Source organism: Sinohyriopsis cumingii, chromosome 16 (genome assembly GCF_028554795.1).
Source record: "Sinohyriopsis cumingii isolate HCF-2022 chromosome 16, ASM2855479v2, whole genome shotgun sequence".
Classification (NCBI taxonomy): domain Eukaryota; kingdom Metazoa; phylum Mollusca; class Bivalvia; order Unionida; family Unionidae; genus Sinohyriopsis; species Sinohyriopsis cumingii.
The window spans coordinates 61433825-61460969 of record NC_142976.1 but is presented as its reverse complement, the minus strand read 5'-3'; the positions used below and the strand labels follow the sequence as shown (position 1 = coordinate 61460969).

Below are 27145 nucleotides of genomic sequence, written 5' to 3'. Positions count from 1 at the left end.
GACTAAGACAGTGACAGCTGCTGATGATGACTATGCATTGAAAGCAAAGATCCATAGGAAAATTTCCTTTATCACAATATCAGAATAATTTGAGGAAAAGTGACAAGGACAAAATCACTGAGTTTGGTTGTTCTTGAGAAACTGTTTGATGACAAAGATACAAGAACTGAAAAATTAACTCTAAAATATTTTGGATTTTGTAAATAGTGTAGTGTATACAGAGTAAAATGAACTTTGTTCAGTGACTACATTATTCTGTTGCCCAGATGTGAGATGTTTAATAATTGTTTAATAATAATGGAAAAGCTATCAATGATCATGCTAATGACTTCATGTTTTATTTTTGTTTGTTTTAAAAATAAATTTGCAAGAATTGTTCCTCGTATGGAGTAGTAACAGACCTGTTTACCCATCCATATTTTACCGTTTTTGTACAGAATAAAGCCCATTTGTACGGTCATGCAGTCATTGATCTGAAAATACGATTTGAGGTTGCATTTATTTACTAACTTTTTTTAATTTTTAAGCCGTTTTTATTCCGTTTCATTGCATTGTATCGTCTTTTCGGTCCGCAGTCTGTGCCACATCACTGATTTTAACATTCTCAACATCCGGTTGTTTAAACAAAGAAAATGCCACTGACAAGAAAGTTTCAGCACGAAACTGAAGATGAAAATGGAAAGTCAAAACATAGAAAGCAGCCTTTCCTACCAGTCAATAATACTCTGTGTCCATGCCTTATATCATCATCTAAATGAGAAAATTTTGTGCTCTGCACTGTTTGCAACTTAGACTTTTCCTGTGCACATGTTGGAAGGAATGACTGTTCATGGCACGTGGAATTGGAAAATTGTGAAAAATTGGAATCATTAGTAAAGGGAAATATAAATATTTTGTCAATGATGAAGGGAAAGGAAGTCCGTCATCAACACATACTTCAAAAGCAAATAACTTGTGCTGAGGTGATTCTATGTGAGTTGATCATAAATATGAATTTGTCATTGAGCACAGCCGACAAGTTAACAGAAGCAATGAAAAATATGTTCCCAGATTCCAAAATTGTACAAGGTATTTAGAAACAATCTCTCTTTTACCAAAGAGTGGACAGATGACCACCTTGATAGGATAAAGAGTGCCTATTATATCGCCATTAAAAACCCATAGACTAAACCTTCATTAAGACATTAATTCCAAGTGGATCAGTTTGATATTGTCAACAAACGTTGTGCAAAATAATATATAATTCTCATTTCCATTTTGTAAATGTTGACAAAGCTGATACTAGATTTTATGAAATAATAAAGATTGCCTTCACCTATCTAAATGAAGTTATTTTCTGAGTGGATAACAGTGCCATAATGTTTTGTATTAAGTCTTCCTTAACCATGTATAATGTAGAGAATTGGCTTTATTTAAATGTTATGGATATGTGTGAAGCTGAGAAAACAGATTTTTTTGAGAAAGTAACCGAGGTAAATAACCGAATGAATTTGGGTGTGTGGAGGTATTCTTTTGTGGTTTTTATCACTATAATATAAACAGGATATTTAAGTCAGTGGTGTTCAATTTCTGTAGATTTTGCCTTGAAACACAGAATTGCCTGAATGCCAGCATCTTTACAAACTAGGAGTTATTTACAGAATATTGTATCATCAGTATGTCGTGCAATACTACATAATGGTAATATAGTGTATTGATAGTGTCAACTATTTGTGCGCTGTTTCACAGGTGATGTGTGCTGTGTTAAGATGTTAGAAACACTGAATGAAAATACTGACTGCCTTCTAAAATACTGACAGATATTGCTTAAAATACTGACAAGAAAATTTATGGATAAACAGGTCGGTAATAGTAAATATTAACTTGTGTTTACATACAGTTTTATTTTATGTATCCTTTAAAATTAATGTAATAATGTACCTTGATAAACAGGATTTTGAACCTTGAAAAACGCTTGAAAATTTTGAAAGAAATATGCTACTAACCCTAGTTTATAAATATCACATAAAACTTCCACCCTTATCTGAGTCTAATTTGGCTCATGAAATTGATGGAAAATCAATAGCAGAGATAAAGTCTACAGAGCAAAGCAGATTTACTATGGATGTGCATACAGTCTACTGATTGACACTGTGCAACATCACGGAGATTTTGTTGCAGTATAGGCTGTATGCATTCTATGGAATGCTTTATTTTGATGAGTTGAAACTAAAGTTTTCATTTTCTTTCTATAAGCAGCTCTCTTCTTTAGGCTCAATAAGTGTCCATAATAGGTTTGTAATAATCAGTCCTTTTCTAAGTGCAGTGTAGGAATATTTTGGAAATGTTCATTAAAGAGATAATATTTGCTGAAAAGGAGTGAATAATGGATTTATTTCATCAAGTGAGTGGAAAAGTCACTATTACGATGAGTGGCAAAGCCACTAGATGAAATATATGCATTATTCACTAGTAACAAAATATTCTATTTTTTTATTTGTTGCTCAAACTTATTGGCTAACAAGATGTACTGTATAACAGTTACAGGTTTCTTGCTGAATCCCACCTGTCAGCAGTTTACCATATATGATCTGCTGTTTTGTGATTATTTGCACAGAAAATATAAACAGCTACATAGTTCTCTTTCCCAGTTTAAGGTAAAGTAGCATATTAATTGTTCTTGTATATGTTATAGGCTGATGAGGGGATGCAGTATGTTTTTACAGAAGTTATTTTGATTGGCCAGTTCCAAAAACTTGACCTGATAAGTATGCTTTAGGGTTGGCATCTCTGACCCAGATATGCCAGTAGAGAGGGTTCAAACTCTGACCCAGATATGCCAGTAGAGAGGGTTCAAACTCTGGCACAGATATGCCAGCAGAGAGGGTTCAAACTCTGGCACAGATATGCCAGCAGATAGGGTTCAAACTCTGGCACAGATATGCCAGCAGAGAGGGTTCAAACTCTGGCACAGATATGCCAGCAGAGAGGGTTCAAACTCTGGCACAGATATGCCAGCAGATAGAGTTAAAACTCTGGCCCAGATATGCCAGCAGAGAGGGTTCAAACTCTGGCACAGATATGCCAGCAGAGAGGGTTCAAACTCTGGCACAGATATGCCAGCAGATAGAGTTAAAACTCTGGCTCAGATATGCCAGCAGAGAGGGTTCAAACTCTGGCTCAGATATGCCAGCAGATAGGGTTCAAACTCTGGCACAGATATGCCAGCAGAGAGGGTCCAGATTCTGACCCAGACATGCCACTCCAGAGTAGAACAAGCAACAGTAAACTCAAATCTACCAGCACATAATTTCAAGCAGATCTGAGTCAATATATATTTGCAGGTGTGTGCGCATCATCCATGAATAAAGTTAAGAATACTGTACGATGGTTAAGGATGATTGCACATAAAACTTTGGAGTATTCAACTTTTTGAACAATTTATATTTTTTCTTTTATTACTCTTAGCAGAATATCTGTTCCCACATAAGGGTCATTAAATATAAAAGAATAGGAACAAATTTTCTGTTGGTGATAGGATGTAAAATCAGACAGGGCTAGTCACTGAAACAGGATCTGAACATTTTTAAACAGTTTACAAATGATGATCATAATTTATCGTTGAATTTAAACATGGTTCTATTTTCATTTATTTTTCCCATGTATGACTAAATTGTGACCAATTTGTCATCACTGCAAGAAAATGAAAGAGGAAAAGCATTGGTAAACTCTTGATTGTCAGATTGACATCGTTGTGACTCACTGCTGTGATGCCATAGCCCTTGAAAGATGATTTTTTATCAATTGATCATTGATTGCTAGATAATATTATCTACCAATATAGTGCACAAGTTAAATGAGGGCCATGTCTTATTATATTTAGGTGTTTGACCTGTGGAAAAAGGGTTTACAAATATTAAGTATTATAATCAATGATTCATATTGGAGGAATAACACTTTGCTTGCAGCAGTTCTTATTATTGCTAATTACCTTTGTATTATTCCATTCAGAAGTCTCCTGTGAAGTCCCCTTTGCGTCCCTCACAGCCCACCAGTCATGTGACAGAGACTGGTAGAATGGCTACGAGGTCTTCCCCACGGAAAGCAGCGCAGGGATTATCACAACCCTCTGCCCAGCAAATACAGGGACAACAAGGTAATTACTTAAAATCTTGTCATTTAGGTACAAAAATTTTTATTACAAATTGAAAGCCATTCTCATTCGTTCTTTCGTGCAAAATCTGAACCATGAAAAATATTTTTGCAAATACAGTTCACAAGCTAAATTGTCAAAAATGTGTTTTTTAGGAGAACCTTAAATGCATGAATTATATTGGGCAGTGTTAAAATTTGTTTGCATTGTACTTGTATAATGCCATATCCGCATTAAGCTGTGTTTCCTCAAGTAATATTTTTGATCTTGCCAAGAAAATTCTGATGTGGAAAATGCATATGTCTGCTTATTATCCTGTTGCCCTAAAAATTCGGAGAGGGTATATTGTTTTGCTTTTTTTTCTAAAAATCATGACGAGACTTTTAAATTTCTTCATGTTCCTGATTTTCATAAGTGTGTCTGCTTATTACAGCTCCTGGAACTGGCTTACTAGCACAGCATTTACAATAAATTTTAGTTTTTCCTTTGAAAATGAAGCGTATACCAGTCAGAAAGCATTGTTCTGTTGGTGTACTGTGGTATCCCATTGGTCAGTTTGGCATCAGTGATTTATTTTTGTTGGTTTGCATGGACAGTCACTGTGCAGTACAGAAGTGTTCCATTTAGTTTTGAAAGTGGCAGTGGTCATGGGTGTCTGTAATATACCTAACATGGTAGAATGTATGTTTTTATACATGAAAATTGGTAAATGATGACAGTTTGACAAAAGTAACTCAACCATACCAAAAACTAGAGCACTGTGACTAATTTGCATGCATAGGTGACTTTTGTATTTTCAGCTGTTCATTCATTAAACCATCAAATATCTTTAGACTCATTTAACATACACTCATGATAATTGGTGTGTAGATAGATCTTGATGAATGTTACTTAACCATGCCAATCCTAGGTTATTGTGATCTAATTTGCATGCTTGATGATTTGTGTATTTTCAGCTGGTCATTTGTTACACACCCATTAGCTTGGACTATATTTTACCTACACATGAAAATTGTTGTGTGATTCCCTCTCGATGAAAGTAACTTGACCAAACCAAAACTACATCAGTTTTCTTTACCACATTTGTCAAACTTGAGTGACTTGTATTTTACACTGTTCATTCGATATCTTAGACCCAGTTTCACTTACACTGATGAAACTTGGCATGTGGATGTATCATGAGCCTTAAAGTTGTATATAATTTTGTAGTACAAGATGCCCAGTGCTGAATTGTTTAAGATAAAAAAGAAACAAATGTTGATGGACAAAATGTGTTTAAAAAAAAGACAAACACAGCCTTTTGCTGCTTAATTTCATTTTATTCTGATTATTGTACCTAGAAGTGTAATCCATACACAGTCAAATGTTGGACCTAATATAAAATCAAACAATTAGGCACAAATTGTAATGATTTTTGGGTATGGGTATCATTTAGTTACCCTCATTAACCCTTCAAGTGCTTGTTACAGCATAAGTCATGCTGTTGTTAATGGTCCTGCAATGCTTGTCATTACATTTTTCATTTATATGTTAAGCACTGCTTTCACATTTCAGTACTTTCGCCAGACTTGGATGGTTCTGAAACAAAACTTAATTGGTATGTTGGGCCTGAAACAAGCATTCTGTCATTAACATTTATTTAGCAAAGAAGTTTAACAAATGCTTGGTTAAATCATGTCCTTCCTGGAAACTTGAAATGGCTGACTCCCAGCATAGCCATCTTTGGATGATGCCTTCATTTGTCAAATATTGGCTGATAATAGCAATGATGAGAATGATTTTAAAAGCTTTGAAGTAGATGAGATTATTGGAGCTGGAGAAAGTGTTATTGCAAACACCAGTGAGTGATTTTGAGCACAAATATAATGCTGGATATGAGTTTGATGTATATGCTGGCTAAACAAAAATGTACGGCATGCTATCAAACCTTGCTCAGAAACTATATTTGAGACAGCTGCATTGAAGATTCAGGAGTTTAAATGGAACCTTAGCTGTCAATATTTCTTTTGCAGGCTCCACCTCCAGTCTATGTTTTTCTACGCCCATGGACAGTTTTTCCACAGATTTTCTGTTTGATCCGTCCAAGCCCCCAGACTTTAGTGGTGAGTCCCTGCTGCAGCTGTACATCCAGCTGTGAATAGTATAGACCATGATCTGTGACTCATTTTAGGGATAAAATTTTGAACAGAATTTTTTATGTGAACCCAAGAAGAAAGTAATTCATCACCAGTATTATAGACTGGTACGTAGAATATAGTTTGTGAATTATAATCCATCTTTGAATAGTATAGACCTGATCTGTGATGGCATGATACCATCAATTCCAGATTTTGCTAAATTATTATGAACTTTTTGTGAAAATTATATTTACAAAATTCCATAAAACAAAACTTTTGGGGATAAAATTTGGAACAGAACTATATAGAATATAGTTTCTTAATAAGAACAAGAAAACATTGTAGATAATACAAAGCCAGTCAGTTAAACTAAATAGATCAAAATGGTAGTAGAGATGAAAGAAAAGGGTGATACAGAGATAATTCATGTGGAAATCTCATGTTTATGCCGATCGCTTTAGCCAAATACGTTTAAAAATTCGGTATTCTGGAAGTTTCATTGGATGTAAATTGTTATGGACTTTTGATGAATGTGTTGCCCATTTTGGAGGGGGTGCAAAAATTAAACTGATTTCTGATAGATGCTCATGTGTTTGTGTTTCTTTAACATACAGGTAGATCTGGGTCAACACTTAATTCTGTGTGCATCTTTTTTTAAACAAATAGAGAATGCCATGACCTGTCCTTTTATATAATGGTATGCACTGTATGCAGATGTTTTTACTCCAGTAAATACAGTATGTTTTTCTTGAGCCCATGTTGATGGAAATTCAGTGCAGTGATCACTTTGGGATCATTGTACATGTCTCTCCTCTGTCCAAAATTAAAGTCAGTCTTAAGACAGAATCTGTAAGGTAAGGTCCAGTGATCTTCTATGTGGCCCAACATGCACTTCGCTATCATTTCCTCTTCAAGATACAGTCAAAGTAGTGTAAAAGTTTCCCTTCATCCAACCATCTGTTGGCATTTTCTGGATATCACTTTGGAGGCCATATTTCAGATACAGTTTTGATCCAACTTTGATTACTGTCTGTATCAGATCTTCATGCAATAGACATCCATGTTTGGGATGAAAAGGTTGACTGGCATTAAATCATTATAGTTTTTTTTTTCAACACCAAAGAATAGATCTTGAACAAGTCACATTTCTTAGTCAGATGCATGATGGAAGATAGATGAAATATAAACGAAATAAATTCTTGATCTAGCAAGATGTACAACATCAGAAATAGAGGGAAAACTTGAAGAAATCTATGAATGAAACCGCTTTTCATTAGAATTTATGAATTTATGTGGTGATTTCTCTCAGTAGATAAATTGTGCCAGTTGCCTGAAATAATGGTAGTAATTTATGTTATTGTAATATAAATAACCTCAGTATTAATAAACAGTGTTATTTGGTGCACTATATTTGTTCATGAATCAAGATTGAAAATTGAACCTGCATTTCCCCATGTGTGCAGAAGCAAGTTGGTCATTTTCCCATTGGTGTCTGCTGTTGAAAGGATCAACTATATATATTTATGGCATCAGAATCTTAGACAAGATTGATAACGACCAAGATCCTTGCACATCAGTGAGGTTATCTTGTACAATATTGGCCGTGTTTGTTGCCTCTGTAGAGGCCATATTGCTGATGCAGCTTGAATCAGATTTTGAATTTAGTCTTAAAGTTGTAAAGTTATTATAAGATGTGCACAGATTAATGAATGAGCTTGCATCTGATCAGTGATTGGCTTGGCTTCCTACCACATGCAAGACAGTATTTATGACCTGATTTTGATCAGCCCCTGTGAAAAGGGTAATGTCATCAAGATTCTTGAAACGTTGTACATTTATTATAAGCAAGACTTGTGCATATTAATGATGCTGTGCAGTATCAGATTGACCGAGTTCATATCTCTGCTGGTCACAGGCCAGACAAACCTACGCAATGGCATGTTTTCCATCATCTGACATATGTTGTTGCCATTACTTCTTCCAAACCACCTGGAGAATGGCAATTAAAAGCTTTGCTACTGAGACATCCATCATGGCTGCTGCAGCAGCCATTGTAAAAATTGTGTTGTTACTACTCATATCAGCATGGGGTTTTCACTGAAAGATGCAGTTACTGGATACTGTATACATATGTGTGCATTAAAAAATATAAAATGCTTTATAAATCTTTTTGTTTGGGTTAAAATAAAATAAACACATGTAAAGCTAATATTTTATTGTCAGATTACAGTAATGAAGTTGATTTATCAAATAGGTATGGAATGTTTCACAAAGAAAATGGGTTGAGAGTTTCTTCAAGTGTGGTTATTTCAGATCTTTAAATTCATGATTCAGGGCAATAATGAAATTCATAAAAAAATATACCCTACAAAAATTTTGGAATATGATAAGGGGGGGAGATTATATAGGATATGTGAGGTTACATTATTGCATAAAACCTGATTAAGTAAATACTAAATGCTAAACTACGTTGTAAGTTGCATGAGCAATGTCATGCCCTCTTGGATTTAATTTGGGGGCCCCGAGTGGTCTAAAGCGCTCTCCGTTACGGATCACTGCCATCTCACCTCTGTCTACGTGGGTTCGAGTCTCGGATTCGACCAATGTGGGTATGTGAGAAAGCTTGCCAGTAGCTTCTCGTGGGTCGGTGGTTCTTCCCGGGGTTTTCCCGGGTTCTTCCTCCACCATTAATACTGGCCGCCATACATAGCCTATCGTGTGCTGAAAAATGGCGTTAAACCCCACACCACCACCACTTGGATTTAATTTTTTCATGAGTAATAGTTCCCAGTTTCTAAAGTATTTCTTAATAACAGAGTCTATAGGTCATCCATAAAATTCAGTATATAGATGGATGACAAATCAATCCCTTTTCTATAGAATGTTACACATAATGAGAAAATAAATCCATTCCTGAGAAGTAAATTATTTGTATTTCAGATGGTATGGATGGTGAACTTATTGAAGAATTAATGTCATCGGAAGGTAAGAGTTTACTTACAGTCAAAATAAAGCACAAAAATTTGTCCTTTTTAAATGATTCCAGAACAGTAAAATATTTTATACCTAATGTTTATTTTGTCTGCTGTGAAAGATTGCTCATTACTTTTCTGTCAGTTTGTGTACACTATGACCACAGTAGGTCATATGAAAGATACCATTCATGTGATGAAAGATTGAAATATTCCCAATCTTTTTTCTACATTGGAAAACATAATCATACACATGTAGAAAATATTAGTAATCTATTTTCTTTGTAATAGATGAGGAATGACATAGATGTGTTGACTGTTGCATAGCTGCCAAGTGTCCCATTTTCCCCTATTTGTCCTGTATTTTTCACCTGAATATGGGTGTTCGTTTTTCTTGCTAAAAATACGTTTTTTAATAAATAAAAAATTAAAATTTTCCTTGCAGTTTTCTGTTTAGAAAGGGCACTTGGTCCCACTCTAATAGAAATGTATCACATGTATATATGAATAGAGTTCTAACATATGCTTGGTTCATTCAGAATTGAGTCTATCATGTCTGTCTTTATCTGCCATATTGGATTTTGCAAACAGTTGCTGCTATCACTATTTAATTTTCATAATATTCAGCTTCTAATCCTGTTGGGGGGCCCCGAGTGGTCTAAAGCGCCCTCTGTTACGGATCACTGCCATCTCACCTCTGCCTGTGTGGGTTTGAGTCTGGGATTCGGTCAATGTGGGTATTGGAGAAAGCTTGCCAGTAGCTTCTCGAGGGTCAGTGGTTCTTTCTGGGGATTTCCCAGGTTCTTCCTTCACCATTAATACTGGCGTCCATGTATAGCCTATCGTGTACTGAAAAATGGCGTTAAACCCTACAACAGCAACAACTAAACATGTTGAAAAGGAAAGCTGAATATTCAGAATTTTCTCCAGGAAAGACAAGAAAACAGAACTGAAAGACAATTGTGCCGTCTTGTTTAGATTTGTGAAACCATCTAGTAAAGGAGAAAACTTTGTTTTGCAAATTGTGTAATGTGATTTCACTATTGGGAATGGAGGTGCCCATGCCATACAAGAGCATGAAAAAGCTAAGAAACATTTGCTTGCTGCTTCATCATCAACAACTCAGCCTGAACGTACGGTGCATATAAATACCAAAGAGAACCTTGATGTAATTTGATAAAAAATTCGGTTTATTAAATTTCTTTTAGAAATGAACCTTCCTCTTTCATTTACTAATGTTGCTGGTGATTTATTTTGCACACGTTTTCCAGACAGTAACATCGCGATGGATTACTTGTGTGCTAAAACGAAAACAGTTCAGTAAGAAAATCACACAGAATTGAGATCATCAATGAAAGTTGGTACATTGAAATTGATAATAATTTTAAAAAAACCAAGGTGTGAAAAGCTCATATAAACAACCTTTGTCTGAGTATGTGTTGCACTCTTGCAGCTTCTAAATAGGCACCCAAATGGAACAGGGTGCCATTCTGAAGATGCAAGAATGCAACATATGCATCTTTGATATTACATAAGTAAGGAAGGTACTGTCTTACTTTACTGATGGTTGTAGATGTTGTAAATAGTTACATATGCATTAAAAATTTTAAAATCAGTATTTGTTTCTTAAAATCAGTATTTTGGTCATAAGCAGTCAGTATTTTTTTACTCAGGGGTTGGCAGCTATGCTGTTGTTGTAAATGAAAGTTACCTATTAGACCTTGGTTTTCTTTATAATGGAGTAGAAAATACAAATGAAATGTACAGAAGTGCTAGAGCATTATGGTCGAATCAACTAGCATTGTCATGAGTATTCTGCTGCAGTGAGTAATTTCAGAAGTCTGGGCTGTTCTTGAATTTAATGGAAGGGAAATTATGGGAATGGTGGAGATCACATTTTTCAAAACCCCAGCCACACATCAAAATTTTATTATAATGTCCATTACACAATGCTTCAAACAGTCTTGGGTAAACACAGGCACACATATGCTACCCATATATCAGTGAAGTTAATTTCCTTTCAGACACATCATCACCACTTTCAGTTTTGGAACAGCCATCTGTCCAGGTGTAATGATACATTGACTCATTATCTGTTTTCTTTCGACTGTATGCTGTTTATCCATTTCTCTGTTCATCAGTCATGACCACTCTTAATCAAGGGCCACATAATTTCACGCCCAAAATATGTCCTTACATAATTTCAATTCCTCAATAAAGTTTGCAAATAACAAGGAGGCCCTGCTGGCTGAGTGGTCAAAGGTGCTCACCTTCACTGATCACTGCCATCTGACCTCTGTCCATGCTTGTTTTTGAGTCTCGAGCTCAACCAATGTGGGTATGTGAAAAAGTTTGCCAGTTGCTTCCCATGGATGGTGAAAAATGGCAATTAAATCCCAAACCACCACAAATAACAGGAAAATGTTTCTGTTCTAACTTTTAACTCGCAATTTATAAAGAAAGTCTATGTTTGTATCAAAACACAAATTCATTGCAAAATTTTGTGATACCATCCTTTCTGAGCAAATACTCTTTAAAGATTGTGTTTTTTAATTTGCATATAATCCTGGATCTTCCTTATTCCAACTAGAGCTACTTCCATATTGCAGATCCACGTGTTTTGTATTACGTTTACACACACTGCCATATCTGTTACATATTTTTTTTATTACATGTCCATGTATTAAATCCCACAAAACAAAGCCAAACCTAAATGAAAATGGTGCCAACCTAATGACCAATGTGGCCACCACAGAGTCAGCTTAAAAATCATGATTGCTGGTTCTCGGTGGATAGTCATATGAACATGGAGTCTCCACTACAATACTTTGTATAATGTCTAGCTGGACCTAAATGAAAATGGTGCTAATTTGATGTCCAGTAGGGTCATTACAGTGGCCATCTTGGAAATCTTGTTACTGCTACTCCTCCTGAACTTAAAGTCATGTTGAGTCAAGGTTTTCACCAGAAGACTTCGTAAGATGTCTAGTTAGTCTTAAATGATAATGGTTACAATCGGATGCCCACTATGGCTGCCACAGTTGACCTAATTTGAAAATATTTGTTATTGAAGCTTCAGTTTCTACTTAACCTTCATGGCTGGTCACATCAATATTGCTTTCACCAGAAGACTTATTAGGATGCCTTATTGGTCCTAAATTAAAATGGTGCTGATTTGATGTACAGTATTGCCAACATAGTGGCCATCTCGAAAATCTTATTATTGCTGTTCCTTAATGGATGATCGTATCAACATGGGGTTTGAAATAAAAGACTTTATTGAGATGGTCCTAAACAAAAATGGTACCAATCTGATGTACTTTATGACTGCAAAAGTGGCAATCTTGAAATTTTTATCACTACTTCTTCTGAACTCATATTGATATGGCATTTTTCACTTCTTATGATGTCTGGTTAAGTTCTAAATGAAAATGGTGCTGATCTGATGTCCAATAAGGCCATCACAGTATCTCTCTTGAAAATTTTGCTATCATGACTTCACCTGAATAGATGCTCATAATCCACATGGGGTTTCACTGAAGTACTTTTGTATGCCTAGGTGCAGTTTCAATCTGTAAAGTAATTATTCACGGGGATCAAGTTTGGAATGTCTCTTTTCACACAGCAACTGGCATATCAGCATAACCTGATTGCTTCCGGTCATTTCCAAATCATTCATTGGTGGCAACAGGTCAGTGCTACCGTGTTTCTCTTCCCATCTCTGTCTCCAATTCTGCCTGTGGAATAAAACATATTAGCACAGATTTGATAAAGGGACAGATTTCAAGCTGCACAAGTTATAATCACCTTGTTAATTTGTTGATGGGCAGTGTATGTTGTCAATAACTTTGTTTACACAGACAAAAGCAAGTATCTGTGTCCGTGATTTAAGAGCGGAACATTTTTAAACAAAAGATTTTAATGATTATGGGTTTACTTGTAAGAATTTTTGTTCTTTTTTTGTTGTTTATTTCTACATTAAGTTTCCAGTCTAGTTCAATATCAGGCACTGCATCCAATTTTTTTACTGCCACCTAATTTTGATGTGCAATCACTGCTAAACAGTGCCTGATTTATCCACAAGTTTCACCATGATTCTGATAATGTTAAAAGTGCTACTTAAAAGTGTTATTTCTGTATTTGATCACAATTTTTTTCTTCATCCAAATGTGTACCATTTGCCTGAGAGAATTACATTTGTACAATGTATGTATACAGTAATGTATGGGTGACAGCAGCGGGCCATGTATATATACTAAGTTAAGTCATTGACAGTTTCCATGACAGACGTTGAAAACAAATTATAAAATAATTCATACTTGAAGTCTTTTTTCTGCTGTTCATCCTGATGTGAAGGAAGAGAGAGAAGGGGAGGGAGACAGACAATGATCAGAAGAAGAAGAAACATAAAAATGAGCCTCAGTATGGAATTGCACATTTGAATAGCATAGGTGGCGCTATACAGTTTCGCATTTTGCATAGGGTTAGGAATTTAAAGAAAAAGAATGTCCCCGGCTTTCCTCACTGGTTATACTGGCTATTTAAAAAAGACCTTGTATATCTTAGGTATAATGCAAAGAACCTTTAATTCCCTTTATTTTGGTGTATGATTGATGGATGTACTATGGGTTATAGAGTATACAGCTTGGCCTTACTTCAAATGTGCACCTTTCAAAAAAGTGCTAGCTCTACTTGGTCATTTTCACTTCCTGAACTTCAGAGGTCAATTGTATAAAAAAGAGCCAATAACTTTTTTTACATTTTATATATTTGGTAATTCATTCATTGCACTTTCAGAAGCTGGTATTGTCTAGTCTGGCAAAATTCATTTTCCCTATTTTAATAGCTGCTATGTATAGTGTACTTTAGACTAATTCAGACTGATTTTTTAACACAAGGGAGCAGTCATTTTAGTTAGCAGTGTGCTTAAATCATGTAAAATTTCCAAAAGTACAATATCCAAAAGAAATATCATCCACATTACATTAATGTAGCATAGAGGTATGCAAACATTCTCTCCACTGTGCATGTTTTAAATGCGAACTACTTCACCTTACATACGTCACTCTCTCAAAAGTACATATTATCTGGTGAGCGCCACCATAAAGAAGATGTAGGTATTACTTTTTTATGATTTAATTATGTTTATATGGCTGAAACATTTAAGTCGCAAGCATCAAAACAATCCTTATGAATAATTCTCCTGCCTTTTTCCCCACAGAACAGTATTTATGAGTGTCAGAGTCTCTAACAAGTCCAGCCTACCCCCCCCCATGATAAAAGTGAGCTATTTTAAGAATGCACATTACATTCTGTAAACATAGCAACCAATGTTATGCTGAATGATAGGAACATGAAACTAGCCAGAATTATTTCTGAGATATCAACAATGAATTTTACAATTAGAAAAGGGAGGTAACTCATCAGCTTCATAAAGGTCAAAGGTCAAAGTGTAAAATATTTGCCTATTGTTTAATATGGAAGAAGCGAATTCACTTTCTCATCATTTATTTTTTTAATTTCATTGCAAATAAATGAAAAGAAACATTTTCACCATATATTTCTGTCACTTATTGCAACAGTTTTAAATTTAAGTTGACTCTATTCCTATATTCTAAGTCTTCTAATTTCCCCATAATTAAGGTCACTACTCACACAAACATACCTCATGGCAAATTATGTAAGCAAGAGAAAAACGATCATAATTAGCTTATTTTTATGCTTAAATGCAATATGAATGTACCATTTTATTCAGAACATCATACATAATTATATGAAAATAAAAAAAAATAATTGCAAACATTTTTTTATTTTCTTTAAGGTGGCGCTATACAGTTTCGCATTTTGCATAGGGTTAGGAATTTAAAGAAAAAGAATGTCCCCGGCTTTCCTCACTGGTTATACTGGCTATTTAAAAAAGACCTTGTATATCTTAGGTATAATGCAAAGAACCTTTAATTCCCTTTATTTTGGTGTATGATTGATGGGTGTACTATGGGTTATAGAGTATACAGCTTGGCCTTACTTCAAATGTGCACCTTTCAAAAAAGTGCTAGCTCTACTTGGTCATTTTCACTTCCTGAACTTCAGAGGTCAGTTGTATAAAAAAGAGCCGATAACTTTTTTTACATTTTATATATTTGGTAATTCATTCATTGCACTTTCAGAAGCTGGTATTGTCTAGTCTGGCAAAATTCATTTTCCCTATTTTAATAGCTGCTATGTATAGTGTACTTTAGACTAATTCAGACTGATTTTTTAACACAAGGGAGCAGTCATTTTAGTTAGCAGTGTGCTTAAATCATGTAAAATTTCCAAAAGTACAATATCCAAAAGAAATATCATCCACATTACATTAATGTAGCATAGAGGTATGCAAACATTCTCTCCACTGTGCATGTTTTAAATGCGAACTACTTCACCTTACATACGTCACTCTCTCAAAAGTACATATTATCTGGTGAGCGCCACCATACATAAGAACACATGTATTTCTTATACAGAAAAGAAAGTAGTCCCAGAATTAATATTGCACTTTGACTGTAAAAGTGGTATCACCACTGTGGTGATCTCATTTATATTTCAGTACGCATTCTTTCTTCTTGAAAGTTAAGTTTTATAACTGTTTAATTGATCTTATGTGAAAGAGGCCCTTTAAAGTGAGGCAGTACTAAATTTTTAGTAAAGACTAATTATTGATATTTCTTTGCAGCCTTTGCTCCATTACTGAGGTTGAGCCCCCCTCCTAGTGAACGAGATTACTACTTCAATTTAGATGACAGTGAAGGTGCATGTGATCTGTTTGATGTCCCACTGCTAACCATGTGAAAAACAGCAGTTACCAGTGTAGATTAATACTTAAAAATAGGTCTGCTTCATTTAAAACTCTAGTTTCCACTAAAGTAACTTCCTGTACAGTCAAACAAAAAAAGTATCCACAGAACTGTTACATCCCAGTTATATTTTGGCTGGAGTAGAGTTGAAGAGTCAGACGAGCTGATGAACTGAAAGCTCTGGAAGAAGCTGGATGACCTTTGTTTTTTGGTTTTTTTATTGGTTAGCATTCTGCATGCAAGGAATTGAAAAGTGACCCCTGTAAAAATCAAGTTGCTAACAAAGTCATCTATTGTTATTACCTCAGGTGAGGTGACTGTGGATATGTGGGTACAGGCCCACAGAGATAGAGTGCTACATCAGAAACATATATTCATGTAATACATGCATTTTCACTAGATGCATCCCAAGTGAATGCATCCATAGCTTGAAGACTGTAAAGTATAAAAAAGAAGTCATATTGTGACGATGAAACTTTTTATTCCCCCATATGTAATATGGTGGAATATACCACTGCTTTGTCCATCTCTTTGTCTATCAACATGGTTGTTTGCAGAGCAAAACTCAGAACTCAAGGTATTTCGCTGTATATGCTACTTGTATCAAGCAAGTTTGCATAAACCTTTTCATACTTAGAATTTGCAACGTTCAATATTTTTATGTTACCATGTTAACATGATGGTACACATGATAAGTAGGCCATAATATGAAGGTGATAGACCCAACGATACTAGCATAAATAATGTCAGAATTAAAGTACTGGATCAAAAGGGACTTTTTATCAAGATTCTTTACATAAGCTGACTTGTTAACTGATCTGACCATAAGGACAACTGAACTTATTATATGACCCAACAATCACCATGCATCATTTTTCATACTTTGTTCATTGCCCATCAAGATTGGTATTTTAACTTCTCAAACACCACTTGGTCACTTTCATTCAAATTTTTATCAGTATATACTTAACCAAAACAATGTTTGGGGTGGTTTCTTTAGCAGTGATGTGGTTTCCATAGCAACCATAATGGAAAGCATATTTGACTTCTCTAGAACAGCTGATCCCATTTTGATCAAACTTGGTAGGAAAAGCTAGATCACAATTTTGTCCAGCCTTGATCCTAGCAGTGTTGTGGTTTCCTTAGCTACCAGTCCGAAAACTTTTTTTCTCCAACTTTTTCTGTTGAATGTATGAGCCAGTTTTGATCAGAGTTGGTGAGGGTATCTCTGATGACATGTGACATGTGCCTAACATGACTTTCCTGCAATGATGTGGTTTCCATAGAAAGTATACGGAAACCTATTTTCAGCTTATTCGTCGTGGCCTAGCCAGTTTTAATAAAAACATTTATAAACGTTTCAAAGGACACATTCAGTCAATGTTGTCTTTACAGTGGCTACCCTAACAGTGGTGTGCCTTCCATGACAACCACATGAACATTTGCTACAAGACTTTCAAAATAGATTGTGTTTATTCGATACATACCATTGCTGTTACTGAGACCCTTGTGTATGCTAATTACACCTTGTTAGATATCATTTATTGGCATATATGACAACATGGGAAAGATCAGTCTCAGTCAACCACTAATAGCAGTTAAAAAAGATTGAGCTCTTTAGTGGGTCAGAGTAAAATTGTATTTTGTCAGACTGACATGCCTTTAGATTGTCCGATAAAAATTGCCAATAATGGCATAAACATTGCGTGAACAGAATTTCCATCATATGTATGTCATCTTGTTCCACATTTTGCAACACATAAAAAAAAAATTCTTTGAGATAAGTATAATAGCTTTGTTTTGAAAGACCTCGTCAGGTACACATTTATTGATGGTCATTATTGAGAAATATTTATTGTATGTTAGGCCACTGTTTGGCACCCCCACATTCCCCAGCAGTTTTGTTTTTTGTACATGTAGGGAAGTGTTTGTATACAACTTGGCAGGCTATTGGCCCATTCATACAGTAGGATTGCAGAGGATTTATGCATTTATCATCATAATGGCATACAAAAATTCCACTTTTGTCTGTAGCATAGTGGCATCATGTTTTGTTTTCATTTTTCATAACAAAGCATGTGCAAAATACACAATCATTCAGGGTCATTGAAAGTTGCTGTGAATTGAACACCTCATTTCAAGGCCTTGAAAGTCGTCATTTTTTCGCCTTGGCCATTGAAAGTCATTGAATTTTAATGATTTTAAAATATGATTGAAAATTTTGCTTTCAAGTCCTTTATTTAACATTGTGCAAGGACAGTTTGATTTTACCGTCATCTGCTGGCCATTCTGCCTTTTTCAAAATCCATTGGAAGCAGTCAGATATTGTGCATAGCATCCCTTTCACATGATGTAATTATCATATGCACATTCTTTCACTTCACGTGTTTCCACATAGCAAGGTTGGTTCATAGCAACAGAGTAATTGTATTGTAGCAGAATGCCTCAGATGTGCACATTCAGCAATAATTGGCTCAAAGGCAAAGATTTTGTTAAGTGGCTAATAAAAGATACAACCATGAAATACAGAACACTTTGCATAGTGTGCAAGAAAAACTTAGATAATGCAGGAATAGGCATTGCTGCTTAAAGTTGATACTAATGAAAACATGTAGGCTTGCTGTTTCATTGTCCACTTTTGTATGGTCAGTGCTAAAAGCATCATTTAATTGTTGGTCATCGCTGTTGTCTGCATCATAAAAACTTCATCTGTAGGCTCTGCCAATTCAGTGAGTGACAGTGGGGGTGCAGTTCAGCAACAGGTTCACAGGCACTTGATTCTGTCAGTAAAAAGGTGGAAACTCACAATAACATCCCTCTCTACTCCCAGTTAACACAAGGTGAAAAACTCAGACCTCTCAATGACTCCACACTAATTATCTTGATCTGTACATTTAGTCCCTCATAATTTACACCACTGTAAAGTTGACATTCCGACCCTTTCCCCAATATATGAATTAAGCCCCTTAGTGATTTTTTAAATGGCAACTTTTACTGTTTCTCCATTGCTTCGACTTATATATAACACTGGTTTGGAAGAGAAAGTAGAGCAGCTAAAGAACAGTGTTTGATACTTTATTATTTTTTGCATTTATTATTTGTTACATATATCTATGTCTTTATTGTGTTTAGTTTTGTTTCTTGTGTTTAAATTAGTAACTGGAAGTAAAACATGAAATACTGAGAGTAGTCCTTGAAAACTGGTTGTTAAAAAGTCATTGCATTTCAGTTCTCCTGATCTGTAAGAACCCAGCATGTGGGTTTTTTTCAGTTAAAACTTGATTTTTATGAATTATGGGTGTCTAAGCCACATTCCCTTTGCCTCCATTTGCTAATTAAAATAAATTATCTTCATTGCAAAATTATGAAGAAAAGTTCTCAAAATGTGACAAGTACTACATATATTTGTAAGCTTTTAGTAGAAGATAATAACATAGAATAATTTGGTAACCAAATAGGCCATTTTGGATCTAATTTTTTTGTACTTAAAGTATTGGGTAAAATGTATTAAAAATTATTTTTTTTATAGTGGATATGAAAGAGAATTTTATCAAAGTTTAGATTTGTTTTGGTCAGTTTTTTTTTCATGCCTGCTTGAACAAGTATCTCACATTCCACTGCTGACAGCATCTTCCTCATCAACATTAGTTAACATTTTGGTTATGCAGCCCACTTTTGGATTGTACAATCGCGAAGCTCTGTTTGTTCATGTCCATGTTCCTTCACGCACACACTCTTCTACAAGCAAGGCTAGGTTCATTTGAAAATCTTGGTTAAGTTTTCAGTTGAAGTTTTTCTGTGGGGTGATCAGTCCCAAAGCCATATAAGGATAGTTTCATCCTTGGACTGTAAAATCAGGAAGCCCTGCCCTTTCTTATTCATGAACTTCAACCATGCATCCGACATGCAAGCAAGGTCTACAGTTCAGTAAGTCCCAAACCCAGGGAGTGATGGCTGTCATACTTGGAATATTTGGTCAGGGAAACTGCCTTTCATGTCCATCCATTCCAACCTTCCATATGCACACACACATACACACACACACACACACACACACACAAAGTCAAGGTCAATGTCATTTAAGAATCTTCATTAAGTTTTGGGTCAAAGTGTTTTATATGGTCAAAAGGCCTGAGAGGAAGAGCTATATGACTCTAGAATCAGTAATAAGTATGCCCTTTAATATTCATGCATCCCAACCCTCTCTCTGACCCACAGGCAAGGTCAAGGTCATTTGGATGTGAAAACATTTTTATAAGGGAACTGGTGATGTATAGTTCTTTAGAAGTTCTTGTTTGAACTTGGAATAATGTTCACATGTCTGCTTTTAATAATACATGATAATATGTAAATTTATTAATAAATGATCATATCTAAATGGTAGATTTCACTCAGGACCAAAAAAATGAAATTGGAGAAAATAGTGCCTATTATTTTCATCGAAAATTCCTTTTTGCTTTGTTTTGCTTCTTTCTTTCTTTCTTTCTTTCTTTCTTTGTTGGGGTTATTTAATAATGTTTAAAATTTACAAACATTGACCATTTTTCAGTCGCCTTTAAAAACAATGTGGTTCATTCTTTGATATGATTGTAAAACAGGATTCTTACATGTTAGAGCTAGGTTTATGTGTAAAGTGCTACAAATTATTTAGTTTATGATATCAAATTGTAATTTATTAGTTTCAGAAAATGATAGTTAAATGTAAGTGCTTGGAATGTATAACCTTTTTTCTACGTATATTTTAAAGTTTGTTGTAAATAATAGATAGTTTTGAAAATATTTGTATAATGGAACAACAGTTATCTACATTTGAACGTCTTTTCAGTGGCTGACAGTAATTCACTATATAGAATGGTACTATGTTCTGTACATTTTTTCAAGTTTGTATATTATGTGTACATTATTCAAGTCTGAATATTATGTGTACATTATTCAAGTCTGAATATTATGTGTACATTATTCAAGTCTGAATATTATGTGTACATTATTCAAGCCTGAATATTACGTGTACATTATTCAAGTCTGAATATTATGTGTCGTGAAGTGCTCTTGATTGAAAAGCTCCAGGTATTTGGGAATTTGTAAGCATTTTAAAATAGTGACTTGAGCTTAGAATCGTGACATGATTTGTTATTACATTGTTCCCATGTTATAATGCTGGTCAGGAGTGCCATAAAAGTGATCTACAGTGCAAGTGAGGGACCATTATACTAGGGTATGATCAAACAAGGATTTGTGTCGATTGTGCATTAGCACAGAATACTGTACTTTAATGCTGTGAAATCACATAATCTGCTTTCATTACCAAAACTTGAAATTAAGGGAAACATTATCCATAGGAATGATAAAACAAAATTTGACTAATTTAAAGGGATGCATGACAGTGGTAGGGGCTTCATAGTGAGGGATCATTATCCTTTGGAAGCCAGATGTAAATAGAATATTGTTTTGATTTTCATCCAAAGCAGCGTTTTAATGTATTTAAGCTCAAGTATGGTCTCATGAATAATGAAATTTAAATATCCTCAACAATATGTTAAAGCTTTCAAAGTCTTGTGTATTTGTAATTAGATTTGTACATTCAGATATGGGCCAGTAATTGTCAACAATCTCCCCCATTTTCAGGCATGATCTTTATTGTAACGATGTCGCAGATATTCTGAACTCCTATTTGGAAAGATTGTTATCATGACATTTGCCAACCTTTGCCCATGATCCAGTAGGTTTTGGAATGTACTAAAATTAAAAGAAAGGAACGAAAAGAATATGGGGAATATTTGGTTTTGTCAGTTTTGATTATTGAATTGATTGCAAGGATGGTAATAAGTTGCTGGAATGTTATGGAAGAAGTTTAGTTAAAATAGCCGTGAGAGCTGACATGGTAGGACCCCAGTAATGTACATCAAATAGTATTTAAAAAAGAAATGTTAATATCTTCCTCTTTTGCTTTTGTTTACATTTGCATAAGGTTGTAAGTACTTTACCATTTTCAGACTAGCATGTAGGAAATTTGGCACAAGTTTCATGGTTTTCTGCCAGGTGAAAAGTATGGTAGAAACTTTTTTGCTGCAAACCATTTTGAAGAGGAAAATCTCCAAATGTCACACAATTTGAATTGTACTGACTGAAAAGAGCTTTTCCATCACCTTTCTCCTAATCAAGATGCCGGTCTGAATTCCGAATTGCCAATGTTTACTTAAAAATTAAAGTTGATCAATGTGTTATAACTTCCTGAAGTGGTTTTAGTGTCTTCACAATTATGATTAAGACAAGCATGTACTAATGAAAACTGTGTGTTGAGAAAGTATCCATAAAATTGGATCAGTTGAATGCATGCACAATTCAGCATGGTTTCCGCCCATAGGGTAGTAGTGGACAACATTCAGGTTCTTAGAGGTATTTGTATAAAAACTAGTAAAAGTGGTTAGAACTTGTCAGATTGGATTTGTTTTTATCACGTACATTTTCAGTTAAAAAGAGCAACTTCAAATCTTTTTATGCCTGTCATAAAGCATGGCATATAATGTTAAGATGAAGTCTTTTGTTCCCAATTCTACTTCAAAATAACAACTTTGAGTTTGACACCTACCATAACTGCCCTTTATAAGTAGCTTGCATTTGGGGCAAGGAAGAAACCAGTCGATTTCTGGCTGTAAAGGTAAGAGGTCACATGGACTGAAAGAAGGATAACTCTCCCAAAGAATTACCTGACTTGTATACCAGATATCTTGACCAAACGTTGTCATTTGCTTAGATATTTTGGTTTAAAGGTTGCCACAGTGACTTTAAGAAGAAACATGGTTCCAACATACAAGGAGCTTCATGTTGCTTACTTGGCCCAAATTTTGTGGATGGTTTGCATCGGACATGGAAAGACGCCTATTCATTTTGAGGTCAGAATGTAAAGATCACAAGGACTGAATGTAGAAAAACCTTATGCACAATAGCTTGACTGGTATAATGTTTGCATTTATTTATACCAAGTACACCAGTTGATAATGTTGAGTATATCGTTGAGTATTTCTAGACATGGTTGCCTAATGACAAAGTGCGCATATTAAGTGGGTACTGCATCTTTGTGTCTCAAGTACCTTGAGCTGAATATTAATATTGAATTGCAGCAGTATTTAACCCTATTTTATAATATTTCTTGTAACAAGTAACAACATTTTGTAAAGAATTATGTTTGACATGGGTTTTTTAACGAAGTATGTTGTTTCATTGTACTTTACGTATGATTTATTCGTCACTTTCATATATGGCAGTTGTATATATTATATATTTATTTGACCCCATTAGGTGTATATGATCAAAAAGTGAAAAGCTGTAACATGGACAAAAGTAGTTACTGGAGATATGCTAAGTTGTTTTAGATCATACAGAATCACAGAGTGACAGGCACTGGTTTTACTTTGTTGTTTTGCCAGCATTCTTTGGAAGTTGTTGAGATACACCTTGGAAGCTTTTGTATTTTAAGCATTTCCAAGACGAGGCATAATTGTAACCATCTATTACAAAATATATATAGGAAATATTCAGTTGTGGTTTTAAGATTGGGGTGGGGGCTGGTTCGACATGCGAGCCACTCACCCCACCGCCATCCTTCTGAAACAACAACATGCAAAGTAAATATGAGTGGCTTGTGTGAGATTTCGGGTGACTATTCTGAATGTTTAATTTCTTTATTCTTTGATATATGCATTTCTTGATTTTGTATAAAAGTTGTTCATGAACAGTTTAATTGAGGTAAGATTTTGTTGAGATGTGATGTAGATTGTAAAAATGTCGTTATACGTGTTCAACCCCAGTATTTGGGGATATTTTTATACTGCCAATTTGGGTTACTGTATATAATCACTTATAAGTGGGGTACAGCTGTACTAGCTTAACGGCAGGGTACAACTGCAAACAACATAGACCCTGATCTGTCATAATGTACTGGTGCATCAGGGTCTGTGCTTGTTCTTCTATTGATTACTACTAACACACTGTACAGACCCAGAGCTGATGGTGCATTATACAATGGGAGGTCTGGGTTTTGGAGTTTGCATTTGGACTGTACGTGTGAGCAAGTATATACAGTAATACAATAGTTTAATGCTATGTACAGTGTAAATATATTTTTGTACATTTGGCTAAGTAGCATTTATCATTTCTTGAAAGACTTATTACTGTTAGCAATACATCTTAAGATATTAAACATTATATAGCCTCAAGCAGTGTTTCCTTTTTTATCCTTAAAAGTTCTTCTGATATAGACGTTTTGTTTTTATGCCACAAATGCTTGATGTGAGGTTGGGTTGATTTTTGCTGTCCTTACATCAATCCTTCTGAAGAAGCTTATTATCATGATTGTGCAAAAACAGGACAACATGGATAAATGAAATTTGGCAGGTATATCTGTATGTATAAGTAGATGGCATGGCTCTAATTTTAGACCATTACATCGATATTCATGTTTTTGAATGCACAATTTTGATTGTTTTGGACTTTTTTGATGAAATCCCTATCAAAACTAGGTCACAATCATGATGCATTCTTTTTATTCAGTGACAGTGAAACTCATTTAATCATGCACAATCAATGTAGGCATGATGAGGCATTGATATACATTCTTGTGGTTTAAAAGAATAAGATTTTCAAGCAAACGAAGTCACCAAATGGTCCACACATTCTTCATATACACTGTATACTTTGATGTAGTTCAGGATATTAGGGACAAACCACCTCATTTGGGAAGGGGGAACTGGGATTCTCTTTCCAGCCCAGATGTTCTTTTCTTCTTCTTTTTTTTGGTCTCATGTTAGTTTTTTTAAAACTTGTGTGATGGAAACAATTCTTTTCTCTACAAGGCTGAGCAGCGTTATATTTAAGCTGTTGGGGGACAGAATATAAAACAATAAAGTATGCAGACCCCTCAATCAACTAAAAATTGTATGATTGGTTCCTAAGTTGGTCCAAGAGTCTAGGTCTTCCAGGCATAATTTTCATAATGATAGGGAGTTAATCATTTGGTCTCAGAGATACAGGTATTTTATGGCATTTTCGCAATTAACACCCCATTTTGAAGTACTTCAGCATGATGGCCAGTCTTTATAACATGATGCATTGAAATAATTTAGACTTTTAGCATTCATTACTGCTACTTTTCTTTATGTATTAGTACAACCAACAATCCTGTTCTTTTTCATGCTTACAAGCATGAGTGAGTCGCAAGGATCACTGTGCCAAAGTTACGGTTTTTAATTGAGCTTAGTTTTCCTGACAGTATTTATAATTAATAAATTAAATGGGTTTATTAATCATGGAGGGTACTACACAGCTTGGACAAAAATAGGTCACTGACCTACATTGTACACTTAAGTGATTACATCAAGAGTTTCGTGGGTCGGTGGTTCTTTCCGGGTTCTTCCTCCACCATTAATACTGGCCGCCATGTATGGCCTATCGTGTGCCGAAAAATGTCGTTAAACCCTCCAACAACAACAACAACAACAACATCAAGAGTTTGCATTTAGTTAAAAAATGTATTCATATTGGAGAGTACAACTCTAATTTTAATTATGAGCAGGGTAGTTCACAGTGACCCAATTTTCTTGTTCTTGTGACTTTGCATGGATTTTGGATTATGACTTGGTGGGCAGGCAAGACGTAGCATTTGGCAAAAAAATTTGTTTATCCTTTATCAGAGGAAATTTTTTTGTAGCATTGGTATGTGCTTCCCCACAATAATATAGCAAAATAAAGAGATTTTGGAAAAATAGGGAATACAAAGATAAAGCAATTTTGTTTTTTGGAGATTTTTTGTCAGGTTAGCAGGAAGCAAGGTATAGCTATCTCTTTTCAGCTTGGTGGCAGTGACAGCTTTGGCATCAATATATTGTTCCAGTTTTGGTTGCAGTTTTTATTTGCATAGGTTTTCTAGAATGCTAGATACATTTTGCACCAATCATTATGGAGTTAAGTCTTTTTATTCTGTGATGTTTCAGTCATGCAGTTAAGATCCCCATTTTAGAAAATTTGTATTATGGTCTAGGTTCAGTTTTTTGTTGTTATTTTTTCATTTGCTTGTATTTTTCTAACCCTTTGTTAGGTTCTCATCATACTAGGCTTTAATTATTATGAAGCTAATACAGTTCTGTGATACACACTTGCCATTTTCATATTGGGGTCAAGGTCACAGCCATAGTAAACTTTCATTATGGTTAAACTTTTTTTTTTCTTCCTATGATTACATTTGCTAAATCCCTTGATGAATTTTCTTTATACTTGGAATTAATCATTATGGAGCTAAGATAATTTATTCAGTGACATGCAGACTTGCCCTTTTGGCTGTGGGGTCAAAGTCACAGTCTGAGAAATTTTAAACTTTTGGTTTAAGTTGATTCAATTCCCATTATTTCCCAAACCTCTTGATAGATCTTGTTCATACTTTGGATGAATCATTTTGAAGCTAAGACAGTTCATTCAGTGATATACATGCTTGCCACATTCACCTTGGTGTCAAGGTCACAGATAATTTGTGTTCATAGTTCAGTTAAAGTTTTTTTTATGTGCTTAAATTTTGTAGACCTCTTGATGGATTTCTACTTACTTTTGATGAATCATTATGAACCTAAGACCATTCATTCACATGCTCTCTCCAGATTTATCTTGGATTAAGGTTATAGAAATTTGCATGAAGGTTAGGGGTAAAAATAAAAATTTAATTTCCTTGTATTTCCTCAACTTTTATTCTTATTCATATATTGGATGAATCGTTATGAAATTAGGACAATTCATTCCGCAACATGCTCTGTCTCTCTCTCTCTCTCTCTTGCATATTGGCCCAGGGGTCAGGGTAACACATTTTGCACCAATGCTTTGATCGTGGACTTGATGTACAGGCCCTAACCTTGTATAACATTTAGTGATAACTGGAAGGCCCGCCACCAATGTTTTATTGTGTTGAAAATTGATAAATCAGTTTAGGTTGGCACCTGAAGAAAGTCATGTGCAATGCTTTGATTTTGTAAATGGTTGTTTTAGTTGTTTGTGATTTTGTTGTTCTTTTCTTTTTAAATGGCACTTTGAACATGTTGGCTATCTCAT

At 34.9% G+C, this 27145-nt stretch overlaps 1 protein-coding gene across 1 annotated transcript in view; it reads left to right on the top strand.

The window, feature by feature from the left end:
• LOC149780546 (transcription factor E2F5-like) overlaps positions 1-24270 on the top strand; it is a 43412-nt gene extending 19142 nt beyond the window's left edge. The window contains exons 6-9 of the mRNA XM_089937570.1: positions 3991-4135; positions 6145-6234; positions 9190-9234; positions 15934-24270. Of these exons, the coding sequence (XP_089793696.1) occupies positions 3991-4135; positions 6145-6234; positions 9190-9234; positions 15934-16049 (396 nt within the window). The 3' untranslated portion in view covers positions 16050-24270. The remainder of the gene's footprint in view (positions 1-3990; positions 4136-6144; positions 6235-9189; positions 9235-15933) is intronic.
• Positions 24271-27145: the final 2875 nt, after the last annotated feature.